The sequence below is a fragment of the Geotrypetes seraphini genome, chromosome 8, assembly GCF_902459505.1.
Source record: "Geotrypetes seraphini chromosome 8, aGeoSer1.1, whole genome shotgun sequence".
In the NCBI taxonomy this organism is placed as follows: Eukaryota; Metazoa; Chordata; class Amphibia; order Gymnophiona; family Dermophiidae; genus Geotrypetes; species Geotrypetes seraphini.
This window is the reverse complement of record NC_047091.1, coordinates 95,798,037-95,823,096: the sequence shown is the minus strand read 5'-3', so window position 1 is coordinate 95,823,096 and position 25,060 is coordinate 95,798,037. Positions and strand designations below refer to the sequence as shown.

The following is a 25,060-nucleotide window of genomic DNA, read 5'->3' as shown; positions in this document are numbered from 1 at the left end:
GTAAGGGGGGCATGAGGAGTCCCTTTCTGAGTGTGGAGGCTCCGCTTCTCTTCTGTTGGGCGGAGAGACACCTTGTAGTGCTGTCAGTGGCATATGTGGCAGGAGTGTACAATGTTCAAGCAGATTTTCTCAGTCGTCAGACTGGATCCTGGAGAATGGTCTCTGTCTCAGAGAGCATTCAATTGCATAGTAGATCAGTGGGGGCGTCCCACATTTAATCTCATGGTGACTACAGCCAACAAGTAAGTAGATATGTTCTTCAGTCACCGTCACGAGGCTGGCAGCGTCGGCCTTGACGCTCTGGTACAGCCCTGGCCATGGGAAGGTCTCCTATGTGTCGTGGATAGCAGTCTACGGAGGTCCGGTGATTCTGGTCACACCAATTGGCTGAGGTGGCCGTGATATGCCAACTTGGTTTAGCTATCTTGTCATTCTTGCTTCATCATGCAAGGACTATTGCAATGCAGGATCCGGACCGCTTTGGTCTTACGGCATGACTCTTGAGTGTGTGGCCTTGACTATTCTTCGGCTGTGATTGCCATGTTTCTACACAGCAAAAGGAAATCCACAGTGGCTGCCTATGCAAAGGCTTGGAGATGTTATCAGGCCTGGTGCAGCTTGTGACAGGTGGACCTGGCTGCTCCGTCAGTCCTTCGGGTCCTGGAGTTCCTGCAGGATGGCCTGAAAAAGGGCTTGGCGGTAGCTTCGCTCTGGGTGCAGATTGTCGGTCTTTCGTGTATGGACCCTCCTTCTCTGAGGGGTGCTTTGGCTAGATGTGGCTCATTTTCTGCGGGGCACTCTGCAGCTTAGGCCTCCGTTGCGACTTCCCTGTCCAACTTGGAATCTTAACCTGGTTCTCCATTCTTTGGCTCATCCACCATGTGAGCCTCTGGAGCAGACGGCCCTTAAGGATCTTACAATCAAGATGGTCTTCCTGGTGGCTATTACCTCAGCCTGTAGGGTTTCGGAGCTTCAGGCTCTTTCCTGCTGGGATACTTTTCTGCATATTATGGATTCTGGTGTGATGCTGCGCACTGTTCATTCCTTTCTTCCCAAAGTGGTTTCCACTTTCCATGTGAATCAGAAAGTCCACCTTCCTGCCTTTGCTTCCTTTGGTTCAAGGGAGCAGGACCGGGTGTTGTGGTCCTTGTACATGCGTAGAATCTTGTTATGGTACCTGGAGGTCACCATCGAGTTTCGCCTCTCTGAGTACCTGTTTGTCCTGCCTGCAAGGGTAGGCCAGCTTCTAAGGCTACCATTTCTAGGTGGATCTGTATGGCCATTTATGTGGCTTACGTGGCAGCCGGAAAGAAGCCACCCCCCTCGTGGTGCGGGCTCATTCTACCAGAGATGTTGGGCAGAGTCGTTGGCTGTTTCTCTGGATGAGATTTGCAGGGCTGTACCTGGTCTTCCTTGCATACATTAAAGTATTATAGGATCAATGTGGCGGCCAAGCAGGATGCGGCTTTTGGTACCTCTTTTGGCAGAATGCTCATCAGTCCCACCCTGAATTTTTGGGACTGCTCTGTTACATCTCACTGGTTCCGGAATAAAGTGGTATTGTACAAGAACGAAAGATTAGGTTCTTACCTTTGCTAATCTTCTTTCTTGTAAATCCACACTTTATTCTGGGAACCTGCCTTATACCTTGCTGATTCGCCAATTGTCTGCCTTTACATATTCTGGTAAGCTGGATTTCTGTTTTCTGAACAGCCTCATCAGAATGGATTTAGCACGTAGTTGGGGTTTTTTTTTTGGGGGGGGGGTTCCATAGTTTAGGCATCCCCCTCTGACAGTGCATGCTATGTCTCCTTGTAGCACTGTTTTGTTATTCAGGTTTGTAATGTTTTATGACCTCTCGTTTTTCATTGTTGCATTTGTTGATATGAGCAGAATTTACTGTATTTTTCGCTCCATAAATGCACCTCATCATAAGACGCAGCCCAGATTTAGAGAAGGAAAACAAGAAAAAAAACCATTATGAACCAAATTGTATAGTAATATATACCCGACACCTTTAAACTCCGTCCCAGCCCCCCGGCACCTTTAAATTCCGTCCCAGCCCCCCTCCAATCAATAATCACTTTTACATACCCCCAGCACCTTTAAATTCCATCCCAGCCTCCAATCAATCAATCATCATTTTTACATACCCCACAGCACCTTTAAATTCCATCCCAGCCCCCCAGCACCTTTAAATTCCTTTCCCAGTTTCCCCAATCAATCATCACTTTTACATAGCCCCCAGCATCTTTAAATTCTGTCCAAGCCCCCTGGCAGTACCTTTAAATTGTGGAGGTCAATGGACGGCTACCTGCTGATTGTCGGGGACCATGGTGCACAAGTGCGCTAATGCCTGGGCCCGTGACACTTCCTAATTGTGCCGGTCGCTGGTGCTTCGCTGGATGGCAGCCTGCTGATTACCAGCATGTTGGGGCCAGCGGCGCACAAGCACACTGTTGCATGGGTGTGCGCCACTTCTGAATGGCTGCCTTAGGTCTCGTGAGAAGCTAGCAAGAATTGAGGCAGCCATTCAGAAGTGGCACACTTGTGCGCCACTAGCCCCGACATGCCGGTAAACAGTAGGCAGCCATCCAGCAAAGCACCAGCGACTGGCACAATTAGGAAGTGTTGCGGGCCCAGGTATTAACGCGCTTGTAGCCGGCCACTGACCTCCACAATTTAAAGATACCACCTGGGGGTGTGTGTGTGGTATATTTGCTTCATAAGATGCACCCTTATTTCTACCTACTTTTTTGGGGGAAAAATGGAGTGAAAAATTTGGTACTTTTTTGTTGGGGACTGTCTCCGTTTCCCTTTCTCTCTTGTTCTTATCCTCTATAGCAGTGTTTCTCAACCTTTTCAAGCCAAGTACCCCCTAAGCCTAACAAATACCAATCGAGAACCCCCGCCCAAGCTCCGCCCCAGACCTGCCCAAGCTCTGCCCCTGACTCCACCCCCATAATAGCAGTACTAATTGTAATTCAATTTCTTCCATCCATTTTTCATATACACAAAATATACTGTAATCTTATTAATACATAATGGTAACCACAAAATTTAAAAAACACAAAGCACACTGTACACGGAGAAAATGTTAATTATCTTTTATATTTGATTTTTTTTCAAAGAGGTCAAGGCAGATGACTTTAAAATATGCAATGTGACCTCAGTAACAACTATAGAAAAATAGACAAATATAGTGCAAAATATAGACATCAGATATAGATTCTCAAAACTGATATATTTTGATCACTAAATTAAAAATAAAATTATTTTTCCTACGTTTGCTGTTTGGTGATTTCATGAGTCTCCGGTTGCACTTCCTTCTGACTGTGCATCCAATATTTCTTTCTTTCTTTCTGCTTCCTCTCCTCCAGACCTCATTCCATTCCCCATCTCTCTCTGTCCCTCCATGAGTCCAACTTTTTCTTCCTCTGTCCCTGCCTCCCCGCCACATCCCCAAAGCCGACCCTGCCATCCAACACACTCCATTCTCCTCAAACCTTTTCTTCCTGTCTCTCTGCCTGCCCCCCCCCCCCGCTGAAGCCGCCACCATCGATTCCTCCCTACCCCACCCCTGCCCCACCCCAGCGCCGCCGCAACAACAGGGACAGGCCAGGCGCATGCAGTGACTGCACTCAGTCAGCCCATAGGTTTTCCCCCGATGTCAACTCTGACATCGGAGAGAAGGTTCCGAGCCAGCCAGGCAGCGATTGGCTGGCCCAGAACCTTCTCTCCGATGTCAGAACTGACATTGGGGGAAGGCTTGTGGGCTGGCTGCGTGCAGTTGCTGCATGCGCCTGGCCTGTCCCTGTTGCGGCGGCAGCAGCGGAGGGAAGTCGAGTCTGTCAGGTGGCAGGGTTGGCTTCGGGAGTGGGGCAGGGAGGAATCGGTGGCGGCGGTAGCTTCAGCGGGGAGGGGGGCAGGCAGGGAGAGATCCCAGGAGGTGGCCAGCCCGTGTACCCCCAACAGGCGGCCCATGTACTCCCTGAGGTATGCATACTTCAGGTTGAAAAACACTGCTTTACAGAACTGATGTTCACAGGGACAGTGATGAGGTAAGAGGGGGAAGTGGTTTAAGCCTCTGAAATTTGAGGTTTCTTACAAAGTCAAGTTTCAAGTTTATTTAAATTCTTTGATTTACTCGCATACTCCAAATCCAATGCGATTTACGAGGTAAATACTTTGCACTCATGAGTGTCAGAGCATTTACCTCGCTGACCCGCAGTAGACACCTCTGCGGCTTTGTAAAAGGAGCCTTCAGTTTCATATAGATGTCTTGGATCTGAAGTCTTTCGAGTACATATGTATTTTTGTAGTTGGGTACCTTACTGAAAATATAATCCTTTTTGTCTAGACTTGTTATTGTACTAGGATGTACACAAACATTTTCAAATTTAGTGTTTTTATTTTATTTATAAGATTTCTTCAATAACTTTACAATTCTTTTAACTTTTAGTGTCCTGGAAAGAGAGATGGGTGCAGTCTAAATATAAAACTGACTATGGAAAGTTTAAATTAACATCAGGAACATTTTATGGAGATGTCCAAAAAGACAAAGGTTTGTGCACTTCATTGTTCTAAAATTAGTTATGTTGTATTCCTAACTACAAAATATTGATACAAGATATACAAGCTAGCTTTATGGTTCTACTAATCTAAATTTGCACTTATGGCCTATTATGGTATGAGGTATAAAAAAGAATGCCTCCACCTCTATAATTCATCAACCGATGGCAGCACTGACATGCTACATGTATTCACTTGTTCTTTGAAATCTCTTCCTTCACCTCAGTTGGCTTGAAGTGTCTGTGTGAAGAGGTTGTTTTGCTATTGCTTGCGAGTATTGATTAGTGTGGTAATCCTATGCATTCTCTAGACCAGTGTTTCTCAACACGTGGTACACGTACCCTTGGGGGGTATGTGGCCTGGCTGCCGCCGCTGGGGATCCCTCCCTGCCCACCCCCACTGCTGAAGCTGCTGCCAGAGATCCCTGCCTGCCTGCTCGGCCAGCCGCCACCCCCCCACCTTGTTACTTTGTTGGACTTGGAATGGCTCCCTCCTCCCCCCAATAGCACTCTGTGAAAGGACGCAGGAAGTGATTTACATGCTGCGTAGCTGACCTGGAACCTTGTCTCCCACGTCAGAATTGACGTCGGAGGGAAGGCTTGTGGGCCAGCCATGTGCAGCGTGTGAATCGCTGCACATGCTATCCTTGCATGGAGTTGCTGCTGGGGGAGGATGGAGTGAGTTCAGCTCCAACAAAGTAACAGGGTTGGCTTTGGGAGAGGGGGTGTGGGTGAGGCAGGCAGGGATCAACTTCTGTGGACGGATTGGGTCGGCTTTAGGAGAGGGGGAACGGGCAGGGCAAACAGGGATTGGCTTCTTTGGACAGGTCAGGTTGGCTTCAGGAGAGGGAGGTGCGGGCAGGGCAGGGATCCCTGGCGTGCAACTTAATTTTGTAAGGCAGGGAGGGGGAGGGAGGCATGAACTCGACACAGAAAAAAGGGAAGAGGCATGAACATGAGATACAGAAGGGAAGGAGGAAGGGGACACTAACTTGGGACAAGAGGGAGGGAATAGAAAGGGAGAATTGTTGGGCATCAGTGTGTGAGTGAGAGGGAAAGGAAGAAAGAGGAAAATTGGGCATAGAGAGAAAGAGGAGAGGTAGAGATGCATGGAGAGAAAAGAATGAAAGGAGAAATGTTGGATATAGTGGTGGAGAGGGAACAGAGGGATAGATTGAAGGGGATGCAAGGGGGAGGAATATTGGACATAGTGATGGAGGGAGAAATGTGGCATTGGGGCATGGGGCTAGTGGGCAGTGTGAAAAATGCACATGATCCGGGAGATGAGAGAGGGAGAAATATTGGATGTGGAAGTAGAGGGGGTGGGAGAGATGCCTGGATCTCTCAAGACAGATGGACAATGTGAAAGAGGGAGACATATTGCCGATAGGGGTGGAGGAGAGAGGAAGAAATTTGGACTCATGGAGGGACAGAGAGAGAGAGAGAGAGAGAGAGAGATGTTGGTTGGGGAAGGGAATGGGGTCTGGAGGAGAAGAAGCATACAGGAGACAGAAAGAAAGAAATATTGGATGCACAGTCAGAAGGAAATGCAACTAGAGACTCATGAAATCACCAGACAACAAAGGTTTGAGGGCAGGCTCTTCTGTCTCTCCCTAGCTACCGTGGCTTTGGTATATTACCTATCATATGGAATCCGGAAAGGACGTAACTGAATGGAAGATTAGGTTTATACCTTCTATAATCTTTTTTTTGTTAGTCCCTGAAGTATTCCATATGACCCGCCCTCTCAGTATTCACTCAGTTGTTAGAGTAGCCTGCTCCTTTCTGCCTCAGTCACTCTCATTACAGGTTTGAAGTTTTTCCAGCCAGTTGGCAGATCCTGTGTGGAGTTTCTGTGTTTGCTGCACATAACAGGTTAGTACTGCATTGTTTCTCAATGTTTTTTCTGAGTTGTCTTTGTGCCTGTTTCTCACTTGTTAATATTTTGCAGAGCAAGCCAGTTCATGATTTACTTGTGTTGATGGGGATTCTGCCCATACCCCCTTGTCCTGGATTTGCAGATATGTGCTTGGCTTTGGGACTGAACTAAGGTTGTTTGCTGACTCTCAGGCTAAGGGGTGGAGCATGCGTTCAGAAAAGATGTAGATTTCTGCAACACCCAGACTGCAGGTTGGGAATCAACACCTAGCGTATGGAATCTTATCCCAGGACAAGCAGGCAATATATTCTTCACATGTGGGTGACATCATCTACGGAGCCCCGATCGGACACTCTCGCAAGCAAACTTGCTTGAAGATCTTCAAGCTTGTGAGAGTACCGCGCATGCGCGGGTGCCTTCCCGCTCGAGCTAGGGAGCGCGTCTCCTCCTTGTGGCCTCAGTTCTTTGTTTTCCGCGAAGCCAGAAGCCCAGTTTCTCTGCTCTGTGAGATTGGGGTGCCTCTTGCACCGCGGCTTACTTTGGTTTTTTATTTTCGGGTGAGTCTCTATGCGGCGCGTTTAAAAAAAAAATAAAGAAAATTCTAATCTTAAAACAGTTTTTCTTCCGACTTCTGTCATTGACCCGGGGCTCTGGGTCCGACTTGGCTGGTGAGCCTCGCGCGGCTACATCATTGCTTGGGCCTATGTCCTGGCCAGTCTCTGATTTCAAAAAGTGCACTCAGTGTGGTCGGATGATCTCTATCACTGACCCCCACCGTTGGTGCATTGAGTGCCTCGGGACCGACCATCGTTCGGACTCCTGCCCACGTTGTGCTACTCTTCAATCGCAGGCGCTTCGGAGGAGAAGGGCCAGGATCCTCGAACTGTTTGGCATGGATCCGGCGGCAGGACCAACCTCGGCCTCGAAGGCCTCGACTTTGTTGAAGTCGCCCTCGTCTGTCAAGTCCTCGTCTGCCTCGACGAAACCTGTGGCTCAGGGTAAGTCTCCTCTTCCTCCCTCAGGTTCCTTGGCGAAGAAGCCTACCCTGGGGTCTCAGGGGGGATGCGACGGCCCATGCCCCGTCCAGACCTCCTTCAAAGTGTGCCTCCACTCAACGGGAATACTCTTCATCGAGGTCGCCCTCGTTGGAGCGCACTGCTGCACCGCCTCGACCTGTTCCGATGGTCTTGGTGCTGATGTTCGAGGACATGCTGAAGTCCATCCTGCAGACGCAGATCTCCTCGGTCCTGAGCCAACTTGACCCCGGCTGGCCAGCCTGAGCGCCTGCTCGACGCCTCTCGCGGGCGGTCTCGATGGCTTTCCTCTAGTGGGTCGTCCCCGGCTACTTCGAGGCCTGGGTCCCTGCCCCGTGTGCCTCAATCGAAGCATACCTCTCCTTTGAGGCTTCCGCCCTCGAAGAGGTCGAGGGATTCGCCTCCTCAGGGCAGATCTCCTGCCGTGTTCCTCGAAGCATTTCAGGGAGCCGGTGCGGTCTCGACATACTTCTTGCTCCCGTCAGCGGTCCTCCCCGTCAGTCTCTCCGGGTCGGGGTGGTTCGGGGTCGAGGACCCCTCCCTCGAGGTCCTCGGGGAAGTTGGTTTCCCCTCCGGTTCCTCATACCTCTGGCTCTTTCCCCAGTGGGGGACACCGTGCGGGCTTCTCTGCCTCTCCGGGCCCTCAGAGCCGAACGTCTTCTCTGTCCTTCTCCCGGGACTCGGACATGCCTGCTCTTTATTCCAGGGAAGCGTCCCCGTCCTTTTCGGCTGCTCGACATTCCGGATCCTCCTCGCCTCATGAGATCCCTTCTTCGTCTCGGATCTCCTCTTTTGCTAAATTTGTCTCTGACATGGATAGGGCTCTTCAGCTGGATCTCCAGTCTGAATCCCGGTACACCAAGGAATACCTGGATGAGTTGGAGCTGCCTTATCCCCCTAAGGAGTCCTTGCAGCTTCCTCGGAATTAGGTTCTCAAACAGATCTTCCTCCGTAATCTGGAGGCCATCCCTTCCAAGATGGAGTCTCTATACCGTACGGTACTATGTAAGGGTTTTGAGAAGTCGCAGCTCTCCCACTAGTCCCTGGTGGTCGAGTCCTCTCTCCAAGTTTCCAAGTTTCCAAGTTTATTAGTTTTTAATATCCCGATCATAAAACAAATATCTGACCGGTTAACAATAAAAATTTTAATATAGATTTGAAAGAAATAGTGGGGGTGTGTATGAATAATTAGGGTAAACATATATGACACTTACAGACAGACTAGATAGTGAGGGTAAGTTGGGAGGAGTAGAAAAGTTACATAATTGTTAGAGGAATATGAGATAGAGGAATGGGAAAAAAACATGAAGGATAAGGGGGCATGGAAAAAGTGATGCATACTGAATAAAGTAGGTTTCTTAGGGTAACTGATAAATTAAGATTTGTCGAAGGCATCTTGAAATAGATAAGTTTTAAGATGGATCTTGAATTTGGGTAGATGAAGTTCATCGCGGATGTATTGAGGGAGAGAATTCCATAAAGTGGGAGCTACTATAGCATAATTAGTTTTTCTGGTATAATAGGAGTCTTTTAAGGATGGAATGAAAAGAAGTTTTTGGTCAGTGGATCTTAAAGAACGAGGCGAGCTTTGAGGTATCAGTAATTTATCAAGAAATAAAGGTAAGTGAGAGAGCTTGATTTTGAAAGAGAGCAGGATAGTTTTATAAATTATGCGGTGAGTAATGGGGAGCCAGTGAGCCTCTTTGAGAAGAGGGGTGACATGGTCAAAGTTGCCTTTTTTATAGATAAGTTTTATTGCAGTATTTTGTACGATTTGTAAACGTCGGAGTTCTTTTTGGGGTAGTCCATTAAGAAGAGAATTACAGTAATCTAAGTGTGAGATCACAAGAGAGTGAATAAGGATATTAATTGAGTCGGTATCAAGAATGGAATTGAGTGAACGGATGATACGTAGTTTAAAGAAGCAGGTTTTTACAACTGAACTTATGTGGTTGTGAAAAGAAAGCTCTCTATCAAAGGTGACACCTAGTAATTTTATTTGAGTTGCCATGTGTAATGGTATAGATTTGATGTAAATTGTTCCTGGTAATGATTCTGAATTTTTAATGGGGAGGAGGAGACCACAAGATTTATCGACGTTTAGTGAAAGTTTGTTTGAATAAAGCCAATTACTTATAATATCTAATTTGGTGTTTAGATCTTTAATATCAGAAGGGTATGAAGTATTAATCGTATAAAGCAGCTGTATATCATCCGCGTAAGCGAAAATTGAAAATCCTATTGATTGTGCTAAAGAGAGAAGAGGGGACAGAAAGATATTGAATAATAGTGGGGATAGAATGGAGCCTTGAGGCACTCCAAATGATTGAGTTACTGAAGTAGAAGTTTGGTTTTTTACATGGACTTTGAAATTACGATCGTGGAAGTAGGAAATGAACCAGGTGAGAGCGTGACCCGTAATATTACAATCTGATAGTCTAGATAACAGTAAAGAGTGGTCTATGGTGTCAAATGCTGCAGATAAATCAAGAGAGATTAGTATAACAGATTTTAGGTGATCGTGAAAATATTGTATAGTAGTCATCAGGCCAAGTAATGATAGTTCTGTAGAATGTGAGGTTCGAAAACCGGTTTGATAAGGATGTAGGGCATGAGTTTGATCAAAAAATTCCGATAGTTGAGAATGTATAATTTTTTCAGTAAATTTCGTAATTAAAGGCAAGTTAGCGATAGGACGGTAGTTAATAGGTAAAGAGGGATCGGTATTGTGTTGTTTAAGTTTCGGAAAGACTAAAGCTGTTTTCCATGCAGATGGGACGTGGCATTCGGAAAAAGTTTTGGAAATCATTTCCAGTAAGTAAGGATCAAAAAAAGAGAAGAATTTTTTAAGGAGTAGTGGGGGAATACATTCAATGATGTTATTGGGAGAATTTATAGATTGTAGAATAGTGAATAGTTGAGATAGTGAAGGTACTTTGAAATTTGAGAATGAACTGAAAGGTAGTGAAGATAGGTCATTATTAGCAGGAGCCGAAAAAATAGGAGGTGAAGGTCCAAGGTGAGATCTAATAGTTTTGACTTTGGTATCAAAGAAATTAGAAATTTCATCGGCAGATGGTAAGGTTGAAACAGGAGGGGGAAGTTTTTTTTTAGAATATTTTGAAAGAGACTGAGCTATACTGAAAAGAGTGGATGAGTTACGTGCGGAAGAAATGAGTTTAGGATAATAGTCTTTTTTTGTCTGTTGAATGGTTTGTTTATAAAGAAAAGCTATATCTTTAAAAGAAAGAAGGTTACTGTTAAGTTTTGTTTTTCGCCATTTGTTTTCTGCAGAACGAACCTGTCGGCGGAGAAGGATTAGGTTTTCATTAAACCAGGGTTGGTATTTCTTAGAGGACTGGTTGGTTTTAGGTGTATTTTGCTTATCGGATTTAGGTGCTAACAAGTCAACAAGGGATTTCGTAGACATTTCCCAAATTGAAAATTGTTCTGTAATAGAAAGAGAGGAAAAATCTTTAAGATTAAGATCAAAGGAAGATTGAATAGAGGGGAGAGTTATATTTTTTATGTTACGGATGAAAGGGGGAATGTTTGTGGGTTGGATATGATATGATTGTGTTGGCAGGTCCAATTGCCAAATAATCAGAGTATGATCTGACCATGGTATAGAGATGAAATCGAAATTATGGAAAAGATGAGTCATGGTAGTTGGACATAGAATCATATCTAGAGTGTTTCCAGCAGAGTGAGTGGGTGTATGGATGAGAGGCGATAGCGATAAGTCAGTAATAAGAGTTAAAAGTTCAGAGGTATTATAGTGATTAGGTGAATTAAAATGGATGTTGAAGTCTCCTAAAATTATAGAATCAGGAAAAGCGATGTTAAAATCAGATATAGTAGAGATAAGAGATGAAAGGGAGGTTTTAGTTATTGGAGGGGGTAGGTAGATAAGAAGAAAGTTGAGAGGAGAGGGAAATTTAATAGAGAATTGAAGAGATTCCATAGGAATCTGAGAAAAACGGTTAGAAGTATTTGCATGAAGTGGAATAGAAGAATGATATATAATTGCTAATCCTCCCCCTTTTTTGTTTGGGCGTGGTTGAAAAATTGCTTTATAGTTGGGTGGACAGGCTTGAGTAATGTACGCTTCTTCCTCTTCCTGAGTTAACCATATTTCGGTAAGACATAAAATGTGAAAATTATATTGAGTAATGATATTGTGAACTAAATGAAATTTATTTTTTATAGAGCGTACATTTATTAAACCAGATTTGAGTGAGAAGTTAGAATAAGGTTGATTGAGAAGATAGTTGGGGGAGGTATGAATTGGTATGGAAATATAACATCTTGAAAGAGGTGTAAGTTGAGTTTTAAAGACTGTAGATTTATGAAATCGGCGGCCCCAAATGGTGGGTATAGAAGACATAGTATTTGAAAAGAGAGGTAAAGGAGCAGGGGATACAGGTTTCAAACCTTGAAGAGTCAAAGAAAGTAAGATATAAAGACTAAGAATAAGATAAAAGAGTCTAAGTAAAGAAGGAAAAGTAAACGAAAGTGTAGTGTGAACAAGATTAGAACAAAAAGTGGATGAAAGATGAAGAAGCTGCATGAAGGAGCGCATAAAGGAGCAGGACCTGCTCCTTAGGTGCGCTCCTTTGGCGCGCGCCGAAGGCGTGCGCCGCAAAGCAGGGGAATTAGTAGGGGACGCTACCAGAAAGGTAAAGTGGGCGGAGTCGTCAAGAAGTCCAACCCCTCCAGGATCTATGCTGCTGTCCCCCCGGGCAGAGTGGGCTGGACGATGGACAAGTTCAGTCGCCACCTTTATCAAAACTTGATGATGACGAACCACGTCCTTAACTACAATTTTACGTTTACTTCTTACCTCAAGCACTGCTTGAAGGTTCTGCAGTCTTTCCTTCCTGACGTCCCCTCCCGCCGTCAGCAGGCATTCAGTTGCCTTTTTGAGACGTTGTCCAGTATCCGTCTCTACATGCTGCAGGCTGCGTACGACGCCTTCGTGCTGTCATCCCGGGTTACGGCCTTTGCGATGGCGATGCATCGCTTGGCTTGGCTGCGTCTGGTAGACATGGACCCCAATTTGCAGGATCGCTTGTCGAATCTTCCCTGTATAGGGAACGAGCTCTTTGATGACTTGATCGAAGTGGCCATGAAACGTCTCTCGGAACACAAGAGCTCCTTCGCCTCTCTGGTGTGCCCTAAGGCGAAAGCCCCTCCTACTTGGCAGTATAAGCTTCCTCCTCGGCGATGTCCGCAGAAGTCCACTCCTCCTCTATCTCGTCCGCCGCCTCGGCGCCCTCAGCAGCAGCATCTGGCCAAGTCTCAGCCGCTTGTGGCGGCGAAGCCAACGCTGTCTTTTTGACAATTACGGGCCGGACACTCTGATGTCCTGCACCCAGGAGCCTTCCCCCCTTTCCCATAGGGGGTCGGCTTCATCTTTTTTACCATCAGTGGGAGGTGCTGACGATCGACGGTTGAGTCCTCTCCATAATTCGAGAGGGGTACTCTCTTCGCTTTCAGCATGCGCCTCCAGCCCAATCATTCTGGGAGTTTCCTTCCGACGTGGTGCATCTTCCCCTCCTGCTTCAGGAGGCCCAGGCTCTTCTCCGCCTTCGGGCAGTCGAGGAGGTTCCAGAGCATCAGCAGGACTCGGGGTTTTAATCCTGTTTTTTTCTGGTCCCCAAGAAAACCGGGGACTTGCATCCCATTCTCGACCTTCGGGCTCTCAACAAATGCCTGGTCAAGGAGAAGTTTCACATGCTCACTCTTCCGACATTGTATCCCCTCATGGACAAGGGGGATTGGCTTTGCTCCCTGGACCTGAAAGAGGCCTATATGCGCATGGCCTCCACCGTGCATGCGACGCCTTTTGCTAGACTTCACCTTCGCGTTCCGCAGTGGACCCTGGCCTCGCAATGGCGTCAGGATCATGACCCGGTCTCCACCAGGATCGTGGTGACTCCTTCCTTGAAGCGATCTCTCCGCTGGTGGATGCGCTGTTCCAATCTTTCCATAGGTTTTCTGTTTCTCACTCCTCCGGCACAGAAGGTCTTGACAACTGACTCGTCCGCCTACGCGTGGGGAGCTCACCTCGACGGCCTCCGGACGCAGGGGCCTTGGTCCAGCGGGGAGCGGCGCTGTCACATCAACCTATTGGAGCTTCGAGCCATTTTCAACGCACTCGAAGCCTTTCTTCATCTGCTTCGCGGCCACGTGGTCCTCGTCCGGATGGACAACCAGGTGGCCATGTATTATGTCAAGAAACGGGGGTACAGGGTCCCTGTCTCTTTGCTGGGAAGCTCTCAAGATTTGGGAATGGGTGATCTGCCACAACATCTTTCTCAGAGTGGTCTACATTCAGGGCGAGCAGAACTACCTGGCCGATGGGCTCAGTCGCCTGCTGCAACCTCACGAATGGTCTCTCAGTTTGCGGATTCTGTGTCAGGTGTTTGATCGGTGGGGAACCCCACAGGTAGATCTGTTTGCTTCCCCCTAAACCACAAGCTGCCTCGATACTGCTCCAGGATCTATTCCCCACAACGTCTTGAGGCGGATGCCTTCCTCCTGGACTGGGCGGGCCTGTTTCTCTATGTGTTCCTGCCCTTTCCTCTGATTCTGAAGACTCTAGTCACGCTCAAGTCTGTGCAAGCCACCATGATTCTCATAGCTCTTCAGTGGCCCAGGCAGCCCTGGTTCTCCCTGCTTCTTCAACTCAGTGCCAGGGAGCCTCTCCTTCTTCCGGTTTTTCCATCTCTGCTTTCTCAGAGTCGGGGTTCTCTTCTGCATCCCAACCTGCAATCCCTGCATTTGACGACTTGGTTTCTCAGCACCTGACCGCCTCTGTCCAGTTCTCTCAATCTATTCAGGATGTTCTCGAGGCGTCTAGGAAGCGGTCCACTCGACAGTGTTATTCTCAGAAGTGGACCAGGTTTTCCTCTTTGTGTTCGTCGCTGAGCCTGGAGCCACGGTCTGCCTCCTTGCCTTCTGTGCTTGATTATCTGTTGCATTTGTCTCAGTCGGGTCTCAAATCCACTTCTATTCGAGATGTCCCTGGATAACACCTGTTACTGTAAGTAACTGTGCTTTACAGGAACTAACAGAAAGAAGAATATCAAAGGTATAAACCTAATCTTCCATTATTTATCTTTTCCTTTTCATCTAAAGATCCAAGGAATTGTCTCACTATATGAAACAACACAGTTCAAGGCAGCATTATATATTTGCAATTCATGGCAGGAATCATGGTATTTTCACAGTCCAAGAACTTCAATTCAAAACTCCTGCTTGAATTATGCCTTTTAAAGAGACCCTTTGTCTCAGGCCCTTGGCCTGCTGGCTGGACTTGGCAGCACCTCTGCAAGCCGTATTTTTACTCCAATCTGACAACAGGAAAAATTTCTCTACAGAAAACTTCCCTTTTGTAACTATTTTCTCTTTTCCCTTTATATGAGACTCACAGCACTGCCCTAAGCCAAAGCTAGAAATAGCCTGTGTGGAAATCTGCCTCCCATTAAATAAGTTGACCCTGACTCCTACCTATGTTTCCTTGTATCATTTACTTTTAGAAACCAGAAAGGCAGATTTTAGGGGCTTCTCTTCCTAATACCATCAGGGCATATCCCCTGGCTTACTGGGGAAATGTTAAACATACTCACACAATTTCCCTTTTCCCCTCAAACACAACATTTGCCTTCCCAGCACTGCTTTCACACACTCTTTTTCTTTCAAACCTCAACTCAGGATCAAAACTTTAAACATAAACTATGGCAAACGTTAACTTCTTTTATTTCACTCTTCCATGCATTCCTCCTTCACAAAATACATTTGCTTAGGAGTGCAATCCACATTCCACTCTATGTCATTGGGGAAGAGATTATATTCTTTTTCCATAAAATCAACTTCCTCACTCTCAGGTCCCCCTCCCCTACCTGTGGGTTAAAGGGCTTCTTGGGGCTTGCTTCTAGTTCCCCCTCAGAGAAATATTGTTACCAATAAGGCTTAGCTTTGAGTGCCAAATACCTGTCTTTCTGGCAGCTCTGTCTGCCGTTTCCTGCCAGGTACTGGTAAAGAAGCCTTGCTTTGTGTGGAGCCCATCTGCCTGCTGAGAGGAGTTACATGGTTTGGAGTTATGAGCCCTGAATGCTCCTCCCTTACCTGTACAGCTGAAGGGCATTTATTTACCTGCAGGGTAAATAAATGTCTTTCCCTCTAGGAACCTGAGGTTTCTCAGGACTGCTAGTACCTCCCCTTTCATTGATCTTCTGTTTGTCTGTCAGCCTAGTTGCTGGAACAGACTCAATCTTCCCTCTGGGTGAGGAAAAGGAATAATAGGGTAAAGGGTTAGCTTTTGGAGCCCTCCCCACCCTGTTTTCTAGTTTCTATGTTCCCAAAAAAGCTTCACCTTTCTGAAGGGGCTTTATAGACCTGTTTCTCTTCTTGGGTACAGGCTTGCTTTTAACCTGTTCTGGTCTAAGTGCTGGGTTTTTGTGCATGACATGTTCCTGCCTGTCACAATATCTAGACGGTTTCTATATAAAACATACATAACTTAAAATCAACATTACAAAAAGCTGAGTCTTCATGACATTTTTTGCCCACTTCCATCTATTACCTGTACAAATAGAAGTCTTTCCTTACATGAAAGAGATACAAATACCATATATACTCGAATATAAGATGATCCGAATATAAGTCAAGATACCCTTTTTCCCCTCAAAAAGGAGGAAAAAAAAGTTGATTTGAATATAAACCGGGGGATTTAAAATTCAAACTCGTGGCCCTCGGTATATTTATCATAATCACAAAAGTAAAATAAAACACAACCCACGGTGAAGACTCCATAGGTATTTTGTTTCTTGATCATATGTCTCTTTAGCAATATTATTATTAAGACTTAGCCAAAAAAAAAGATTTATAAACTATAATGAGTTTTACCTCATGCAAAATTGTCATTTCTGTAATAAGACATTAACTATTTTTTCCTGAGGCCCTCCAAGTACCTACAAATCCAAAATGTGGCCCTGCAAAGGGTTTGAGTTTGATACCACTGACCTAGAGGCAGTTGCCTTCTTTCTCAATTGGTCTCACAAGTTCCTGTATGTGTTTCCACCAATCCTTCTTCTTTCAAAGACATTGTTCATACTCAAGTGGGAACCAGCCACCATGATTCTCATAGCTCCTCGGTGGCCCAGAAAACCAAGGTTCTCTCTTCTACTTCAGCTGACTGTCAAGGATCTCATTCCACTACAGATCTTTCCTTCTCTGCTATCTCAGAGTCAAGGTTCTCTTCTACATCCCAATCTGCAGTCTCTACATCTCATAACTTGGTACTTCTCTACCTGACAACATCAGATTTTGATCTCTTTGCACCAGTAGAGGCTATTAGTGCTGCTTCCAGGAAACCTTCTACTTAGCAATGCTACCAGTTTAAGTGGACACATTTTACCACGTGGCATGCTCTTCATCAATTAGACCCAGCAACATCCTCCATTTCTTCGGTGTTCTTCTCTACCTCTGGCCGGAAAAGTACGTCAGTCAGAGTTCACCTCAGTGCTATTAGTACCTTTCATGTCCTTTTTAACAATAAAACTCTGGCTACCCACTTACTAGTTTCCAGGTTTATGAAAGGACTCATGAATTCCAAACCTCTGTTCAGACCACCTCCAGTTGTCTGGGATCTCAATGTACTGTTCACCGTCCTGATGAAGCCTCAATTTGAACCTCTTACATCTACTCATCTTAAGTATCTTACTTGGAAAGTAGTCTTTTTGATTTGTGTCAATTCAGCTCACTGCATCAGTGAACTTCAAGCCCTTGTCTATGACCCACCTTATACTGTTTTTCACCATGACAAGGTAGTCCTTCCTAAGGTAGTCACATTTTCACCTTAATCAATCCATTGTCATGCTTGTTTTCTTCCCAAAGCCTCATCCTCATCCTGGAGAAACGACACTTCACACATTGGAACATAAATGTGCCCTGGCTTGCTATTTGGAACAAACTAAGTCACACAGAACCTCACCTCAAGTGTTCATCTCTTTTAATTCTAACAAATTGGTAGTTCCTGTCACCAAACGGACTATTTCTTCTTGGGTAGCAGCATGCATCTCTTTTTGCTATGCTTAGGCTGGTTTGCCACTTGAGGGTCGTGTAACAGCCCACAAGGTTTGGGCAATGGCAACATCAGTGGCCTCTTTGCATTCCACTCCCATTGAGAATATTTGCAAAGCAGCTACTTGGTCTTCCATTCACACATTTACATCCCACTACTGTCTAGAGACTTTCTCCAGAAGAGATGGCCGATTTGGCCAAGCAGTGTTACAAAATTAATTTTCTTCCTGAAGGCCAACTCTCCGTCCATCCCTTCTCAGTTAAGCTAGGGAGTCCCACATGTGAGAATATGCTACCTGCTTGTCCTAGGATAAAGCACTAACCATAACAGGTGTTATCCAGGGACAGCAGGCAGATATTCTCACATCCCTTCCACTTCCCTTGGTTGGCTTTTTGACTCTTAGCTTGCTTACAGAACTGATGAACCGCAAGCCGACGGGCGGGAAGGCACTCATGTGTGCATGGTATGGGCAGTCTCAAAGCTTTGCAAAAACCTTAAAGTGACCTTTAACACTGTCCATATCGGGCTTCGTGGATGATGTCACCTACATGTGAGAATATCTGTCTGCTGTCCCTGGTTAACACCTTTTACGGTGGTAAGTAACTGTGCTTTACTGTCCAATAGTGAAAAAATAAAAGCATAGTATATGTTTTTGCAAGTTATCTTAAGAAAGAAAAGCTCATATTTGCCATAAAAATCACGACTTATAAAATATATTAGACATTAGCTGACAAACTTGAGGTCCCCCATCTATTCTGTATCAATCCAGATACCCAATCATTAAATGCCCCAAAGCATCATGAACATATGGTTTTGGGGGCACAACTGACAGAATGAGCAACACACAAAATATAAAAATTATATATAGAGAGATTATGGAATTTGTGTTTGGGGTCAACATGCCTATGAAAATGCTTGGGAAAACCCTCTGTCAAGATGGAACTTGTAAGGATAAAATTAGCAAGCAGATCGTAAAATACAGTTTTTTTTCTTTTTCTACAAATTGTTTCCGAAGTGTGCTTGTTTTAATCATCTTGTGAATATGAAACCAAAAAGGATGTTTTTTTAGGTATCCAGACCAGAGGAGATTCAAAATATTTTGCAACGTCATCAAGATTTAAACCATTCAGTAATGAGGAGAAGACCCTGGTCATTCAGTATACAGTAAAACATGAAAGGAAAATTGACTGTGGTGGAGGTTATGTCAAACTCTATCCTTCCACTCTGGATCAAGAGTACATGTCTGGAGAATCACAATACTATATTATGTTTGGTGAGTAAGTAATGTTATAATGCAGTTTAAAAATACATTATTCAATACTTTTTATTAAGAACATGGGTAAACCTGGGCTCTTTATAGCAATGCTTGGTCACCATAGAAAACCCTGCATGGGATTATTTTGTATTTAGAGCTCAACACACAAGAAACCAGCAGTGCTTCTTCTCTTCTATGATTTTGTGGCTGAGAAAAGGACTGTAAAATTCATTTCTTCCAATGGAATTGTCCATTGCCCAAAGTATTGCTGTGGGAAACTAAGAGCCAGAGTAGTGCAGGGGCAGTGGTAGTGGCAGAAGCAATATTGACAGACTCCCCCCTCTTGCACTCTTCTTTATAACTTGTGCCCAATTTGGTTGATAGGAAGAGAAAGACAACAGTAGTGCAATACCTCATGCCGTGTCCTCCTCTTTTGTTGTTGATTCTTGAGTATTAGAAGCATAAAGGTCCTCTTCCTCTCAGCATTCAGCATCTATACCTCTTTTTTTTTTTTTTAAGAAAAGAGCAGTGGAAGTGCAGCACTTAAATAGTGTCCTTTTCTGTTGCCCAGACAGGGTGTCACGCTTTGAACTGTGCATTATTAGATGTCCCATGCAGTCCAAAGCACAACAGTCATGGCCTGAGGAGAAGAATATGGCCCAAGACACTGCCTTTGTCCTCTTCCTCCTAAAAGTTGGGATAGGATGAGAATTGTGAGGATTGGATGAAAGACAAGAAACTAGGAGAGAGAGAGTAAGGGAATTGTAAGGGTTGAAAGGGCTTTAGAATAGGGAAGTTAGTGAGGAGATGGAGTGGCTATGGAATGTGAGTGATTAGAGGGGCATTCAGGGTATGTTAGGGGATCAGAGTGCAAAGGAGAATGGAGAGCATGAATGATTACTGGAAATTATAGGCATAAGTGCCAGCTCTGTGGGTGCTAAGTACTCCTAATAAACATGAAAATTCACTTCTATACCGCAATTACCGCTAAATTCTATGCAGTTCACAAAACATTGTAAATATAAAAGATGGATACAAATAACGAAGCATACCTAATTTCCAAAAGATTCTATGAAGAGATACGTTTTTAAAGCACATCAAAATTGTTGATAAGAATCAGCCGACATAATTAGGTAATTCAAGTCCTTATCCCATAATGCCGCTTGGAAGGACAGCAGACGCTGTTGAAATCTTTTAAATTTACAACCCTTGGCAGATGGAAAAGAAAATAATGCATGAGATTTCTTAGAGTGCTTGGAGCTATTGATTGTGAATGATTCCAAAAGATATTCAGGAATTAAGCCTGCCAATACCTTGAAACAGAAACATCCAAACTTGAACTTAATCCGCTCTTCAATCTGTAACCAATGTAATTGACAATAAAAAGGTATAACATGATCGTACTTCTTCAGATTATAGATCAGGTGAACCACTGCTTTCTGTATAATTTGCAGTCTTTGAAGATTTTTTGGGGCTCCAGCGAAATGCATGATGTTACAATAATCAAGTTGGCTTAAGACCAGGGATTGCACTAGCAATTGAAACGAATTTATATTTAAGTATGGTCTGATGGTTCTTAATTTCCACAATGTGTGGAAACCCTTATGTAGCATAGAATCAGCATGGATTTTCATAGTTAAATTTTGGTCCAAAATTACACCAAGTATCTTAATAGAGGATTGGACAATTTAGGTTTTAACATTTAAGACAATTGATGTGACATCTTCCTTCAAATTCGGGGAGGCATAGAAGAATTTGGTCTTATCAGTGTTAATTTTTAAGTTAAATTCTACCATCCATGATTCAATAGCCAACAAGATATCTGTAAAAATTTGATTAATCTGGGAAAAAAGTGAAAATAGAAATCAAAACCGTGATATTGTCTGCATAACTAAATAATTTAATCTTGAAATTGGACAATCTATCTCCTAGAGATGCTAAGTAAATATTAAAAAGTAAAGGGGACAATGGCAAACCCTGTGGAACACCACAAGGGTTGCTCCAGCTTTTAGAGAACTCATTATTGAGTCTTACTTAATATGTTTGTGACATTAGAAAACCTTCAAACTATTTAAAGACCTTACCATGTACTCCAATAGTATCCAAGCACTCCAGTAATATTGAGCAAGCTCGTTCATTATTTCCAAGGAGGGGTGATATATAGTGTGTTTGGCCCAACAATCATTCTAGTACAAGAGATATTATATTCCTGAATCTGTGGGTAGTCAATCTCTTCTCATGAGAGCTCTTGTAGGAAGCTTCATTGGCATACTTTTTTGCTCCTCCTCCCTTACCTCTGATCTGTCCTTCAACTCCTCAGTTATCTTCCTACAAGTAAAACAGTAGGAGCTTGTCTTTTTTTCTCATGTTTATTTTCATCTAAATTCAGGGGGGGGTTTGCTAAGTTTGTGAGGCTTTCGGTGCTACAGAGGATACGCTTTGTGGGACAGCTCTGACTGTGGAAGAGTGCGACTGTGAAGTCAAGGGTCTGCTTCCAAGGGCGGACTACTTTGCAGTGCACCCACTTGGACAGCCTTCACTAATTGTTCCGTGGCTCAGGGACTGTTCCTTTGGGAGCAAGGCTCGCCCCAGGTCTCAAACTTTCCTGACATCCTTGGCTTCTTATGTAGGGCCCAATTGCTCTTCAGAATTCAAAACACTTTGGTCTTATGGCATGGCTCTTGAGCATGTAACACCAGTGCGCAAAGGCTACTCAGATGGAGTGGTCTCCACCATTCTGAGGTATCAACCTTTTCTCACAATAACTCTTCTAGGGAGCTTAATTTGCATACTTTTTTACTCTTCCTCCCTTATCTCTGGGCTGTCCTTCAACTCCTCAGTGTGTAAGAAAGCTGACAGCCTTGGAGAGGAAACAGAAGAGGGAGGAGTACGGGGACTCTCCCAGAGAAACAGTTTTGTTCTGCACATATCATGAAACATATAACAGATAACCAAATTCAAACATTTGCAATACATAACAAGGTGAAAAACAAACAAGTCATCAACTTGAGCACAACCTGCACTAAGAGTATGGGAGATACGTATAGATACTTCTTGGATAATATAGTGCAGTAGCTACTGCCCCTATTCTTGTCAAGGCTGGACCAAAGAAACAACATGCTGAATTGTCAGGTCTTATTGAGGCAGGAAGCAGGCAAATTCACAGCTGACAGGGCAGGCTTCAAGAATAGAGTATATGTCTGCTAGAAAGAAGTTTATCAAGGTAAGAACCTAATCTTTCCTTCTAGTACAATAGCAGTCCCTCAAGCTTATGATGTGACAGATGAGCCTGCCACCAGAATTAAAGATCCAAATGCGGAGTCCTGTTTGGCTGCCACATCTACTCTGTAAAACTTCGTGAATAAATGCAGAGAAGATCAAGTGGCAGCGCTACAAATCTGGGGAAACTGCAGAGGATTCCGCCCATGAGGAATGTGGAATGTGCCTTCACAGATATAGGTGGACGCTTTCCACTTCCGATATAGGTGGAAGAAATGTCCATACAGATACACCTTGAAATTGTTTTCAATGCTGGCTGACCTTAACAGGCTGCTCTAGCCAGCACAAACAGATGATCTGACAATCAAAATTTGTTCGTAACTTCAAGGTACCACAGTAAGAGTCTGAGCATATCCAATGATTTTAACACCCTATCATGTTTTCTCAAACCAGAGGGTGTATAGGCAGGCAAGCATACTTCCTGGTTGGTGTGGATGCTGGAAATCACTTAAGAACATATGAATTGCCATACTAGGACAGACCAAAAGTCCATCAAGCCCAGTATCCTGTTTCCAACAGTGGCCAACCCAGGTCCCAAGTACTTAGCTAGATCCCAAGTATAAAACAGATTTTGTTCTACTTATCCTAGGAATAAGCAATGGATTTCCCCATCTCAATAATGGCCTAGGGACTTCTCTTTTAGGAAATTATTCAAACTTTTTAAAACCCAGCTAAGCGAACTGATTTCACCACATTCTCCAGCAACGAACCCCAAAGTTTAATTACATGTTGTGTGAAGAAATGTTTTCTCTGGTTTGTTTTAAATCTACTACTTAGTAGCTTAATTGCATGCCCCCTAGTCCTAGTATTTTTGAAGAGAGTAAACAAGTGATTCACATTTACCTTTTCCTCTCCACTCAGTATTTTATAAACCTCGATCATATCACCCCTGAGCTGTCGCTTCTCCAAGCTGAAGAGCCCTAGCCACTGTAACCTTTCTTCATAAGGAAGTCATTCTATTTATCATTTTCATCACCCTTCTCTATACCTTTTCTAATTTTGCTACATCTTTTTTGAGGTACAGTGACCAGAATTGCACACAGTATTTGAGATGCAGCCGTGCCATAGAGCAGTACAAGGGCATTATAATATTTTCATCTTTGTTTTCCATTCCTTTTCTGATAATTCTACTGCTTACTTTACAAGGCTCTCAATGGAGAGGGCCCAACCTACTGGAATAGCTGACTAAATCAATCCACCTCAATCAGACACAGAAGATCCCACTCACTTTTCTCTCACCCATCATCCAAAGATGTCAAACGAAAAAAACTTTATGACAACCTAATAGCCTCCAAAGCAGCTAAACTGGACAGACAAATCACTACTCTGTTATCTTTGATTTCAGACTACAAAGCCTTCAGGAGAGATATTAAAACCATACTCTTCAAAAAACACATAAAACCTATCCAGCACAACCAATCCCAACCAAATATCTAATACTCTATTTACCCTTAGATCTCTCTAATACTCTTTTATCTATCAAACGTTATCTAAAACCCATAATTTCACCCTATTCTTATCTCCTAAAGACCTCCACTTCCCTTTGGTAACTCTTTATCCAATGTTTATTACCTTAAAAAATTCTATGTCATCGCTTATTCTATTCCTTTTAATTTGAATGTAATTCTTGTTTTTAGTTTGAATGTAATCCGCCTTGAACCGCAAGGTAATGGCGGAATAGAAATCACTAATGTAATGTAATGTAATAATTCCTAACATTCTGTTCTGTTACATTCCTTCCGAATTCCATACGCTAAGTGTTCAATTCCAACTCGCAGTCCAGGTGTAGCACTCAAATTCCGAGGTAAGGACCCAATATGCAAACAGTTCTCTTGGAGCCACACAGACTCGGTCAGGAATAGCCTTACAGGGACTCAGCAAACACAAAGTGTGGAGGGCCATGTATGTTAATGCACACAGTTTAGGCAATAAAATTCTAGAACTAGAAACTGAAATAAGGGATGCCAACCTAGACGTGGTGGCAATATCCGAGACTTGGTTCACTGACGCACATGGGTGGGATATGGCTATACCGGGGTACAATCTACTTCGTCAGGACAGAGAGGGCAGGTTAGGTGGAGGGGTAGCACTATACATTAAGGAAGACATCAAAACTACCAGGATCACTGATGTCAAGTATACCGGGGAGTCCCTCTGGGTTAATCTGGCACGAGGTAGTAAAAAATGCCTGTATCTTGGTGTGGTATACAGACCTCCAAGACAACCGGAAAACATGGATGCAAAATTAATTGAAGACATAGAGAATATAACTCTACGGGGTGACACTGTGCTGCTAGGGGACTTCAACATGCCTGACGCAGACTGGAACACATTTTCAGCAGCAACCAGCAGCAGCAGGAGGCTTCTGAACTCCATAAAAGGAGTACATCTCAGACAGATGGTAACGGAGCCCACTAGGGCCCAGACGATCCTAGACCTGGTACTCACAAACGGGGAAAGCATCTCAGAGGTCTCAGTAGGAGATACGCTAGCCTCCAGCGACCATAACATGGTATGGTTCAACATTGGGAAAGGATCCCCTAAATCAATTTCAAAAACAAAGGTGCTCAACTTTCGGGGCGCCGACTTCGCACGTATGGGAGATCACGTTCATCAGACGTTACAGGACCAAGCAGAGACCGGCAATGTGGAAACTATGTGGTCGTACCTGAAATCATCCATACACGAAGCAACTAATCGCTACATAAAATCAGTAGATAAACGGCAAAGAAACAACAAACCCCAATGGTTCACTGAAGAGATCTCACTCCTCATTAAGGAGAAGAAAAAAGCATTTCTTTCCTACAAACGCACCCAGAGAAGAGAAACTAAAGTAGAATATAAGACCAGATCGGCAGCGGTCAAAACAGCAGTTAGGGAGGCCAAACGTCGAGTGGAAGAAACTCTGGCAAAAAACATTAAAAAAGGGGACAAATCCTTCTTTAGGTATAT

At 44.3% G+C, this 25,060-nt stretch overlaps 1 protein-coding gene across 2 annotated transcripts in view; it reads left to right on the top strand.

Annotated features, from left to right (window-relative positions):
• CALR3 (calreticulin 3) overlaps positions 1-25,060 on the top strand; it is a 151,985-nt gene that overhangs the window by 12,579 nt on the left and 114,346 nt on the right. For both annotated transcript variants that reach the window (XM_033956499.1, XM_033956498.1), the window contains exons 2-3: positions 4,463-4,564; positions 18,644-18,847. In XM_033956499.1, the coding sequence (XP_033812390.1) occupies positions 4,463-4,564; positions 18,644-18,847 (306 nt within the window). The remainder of the gene's footprint in view (positions 1-4,462; positions 4,565-18,643; positions 18,848-25,060) is intronic.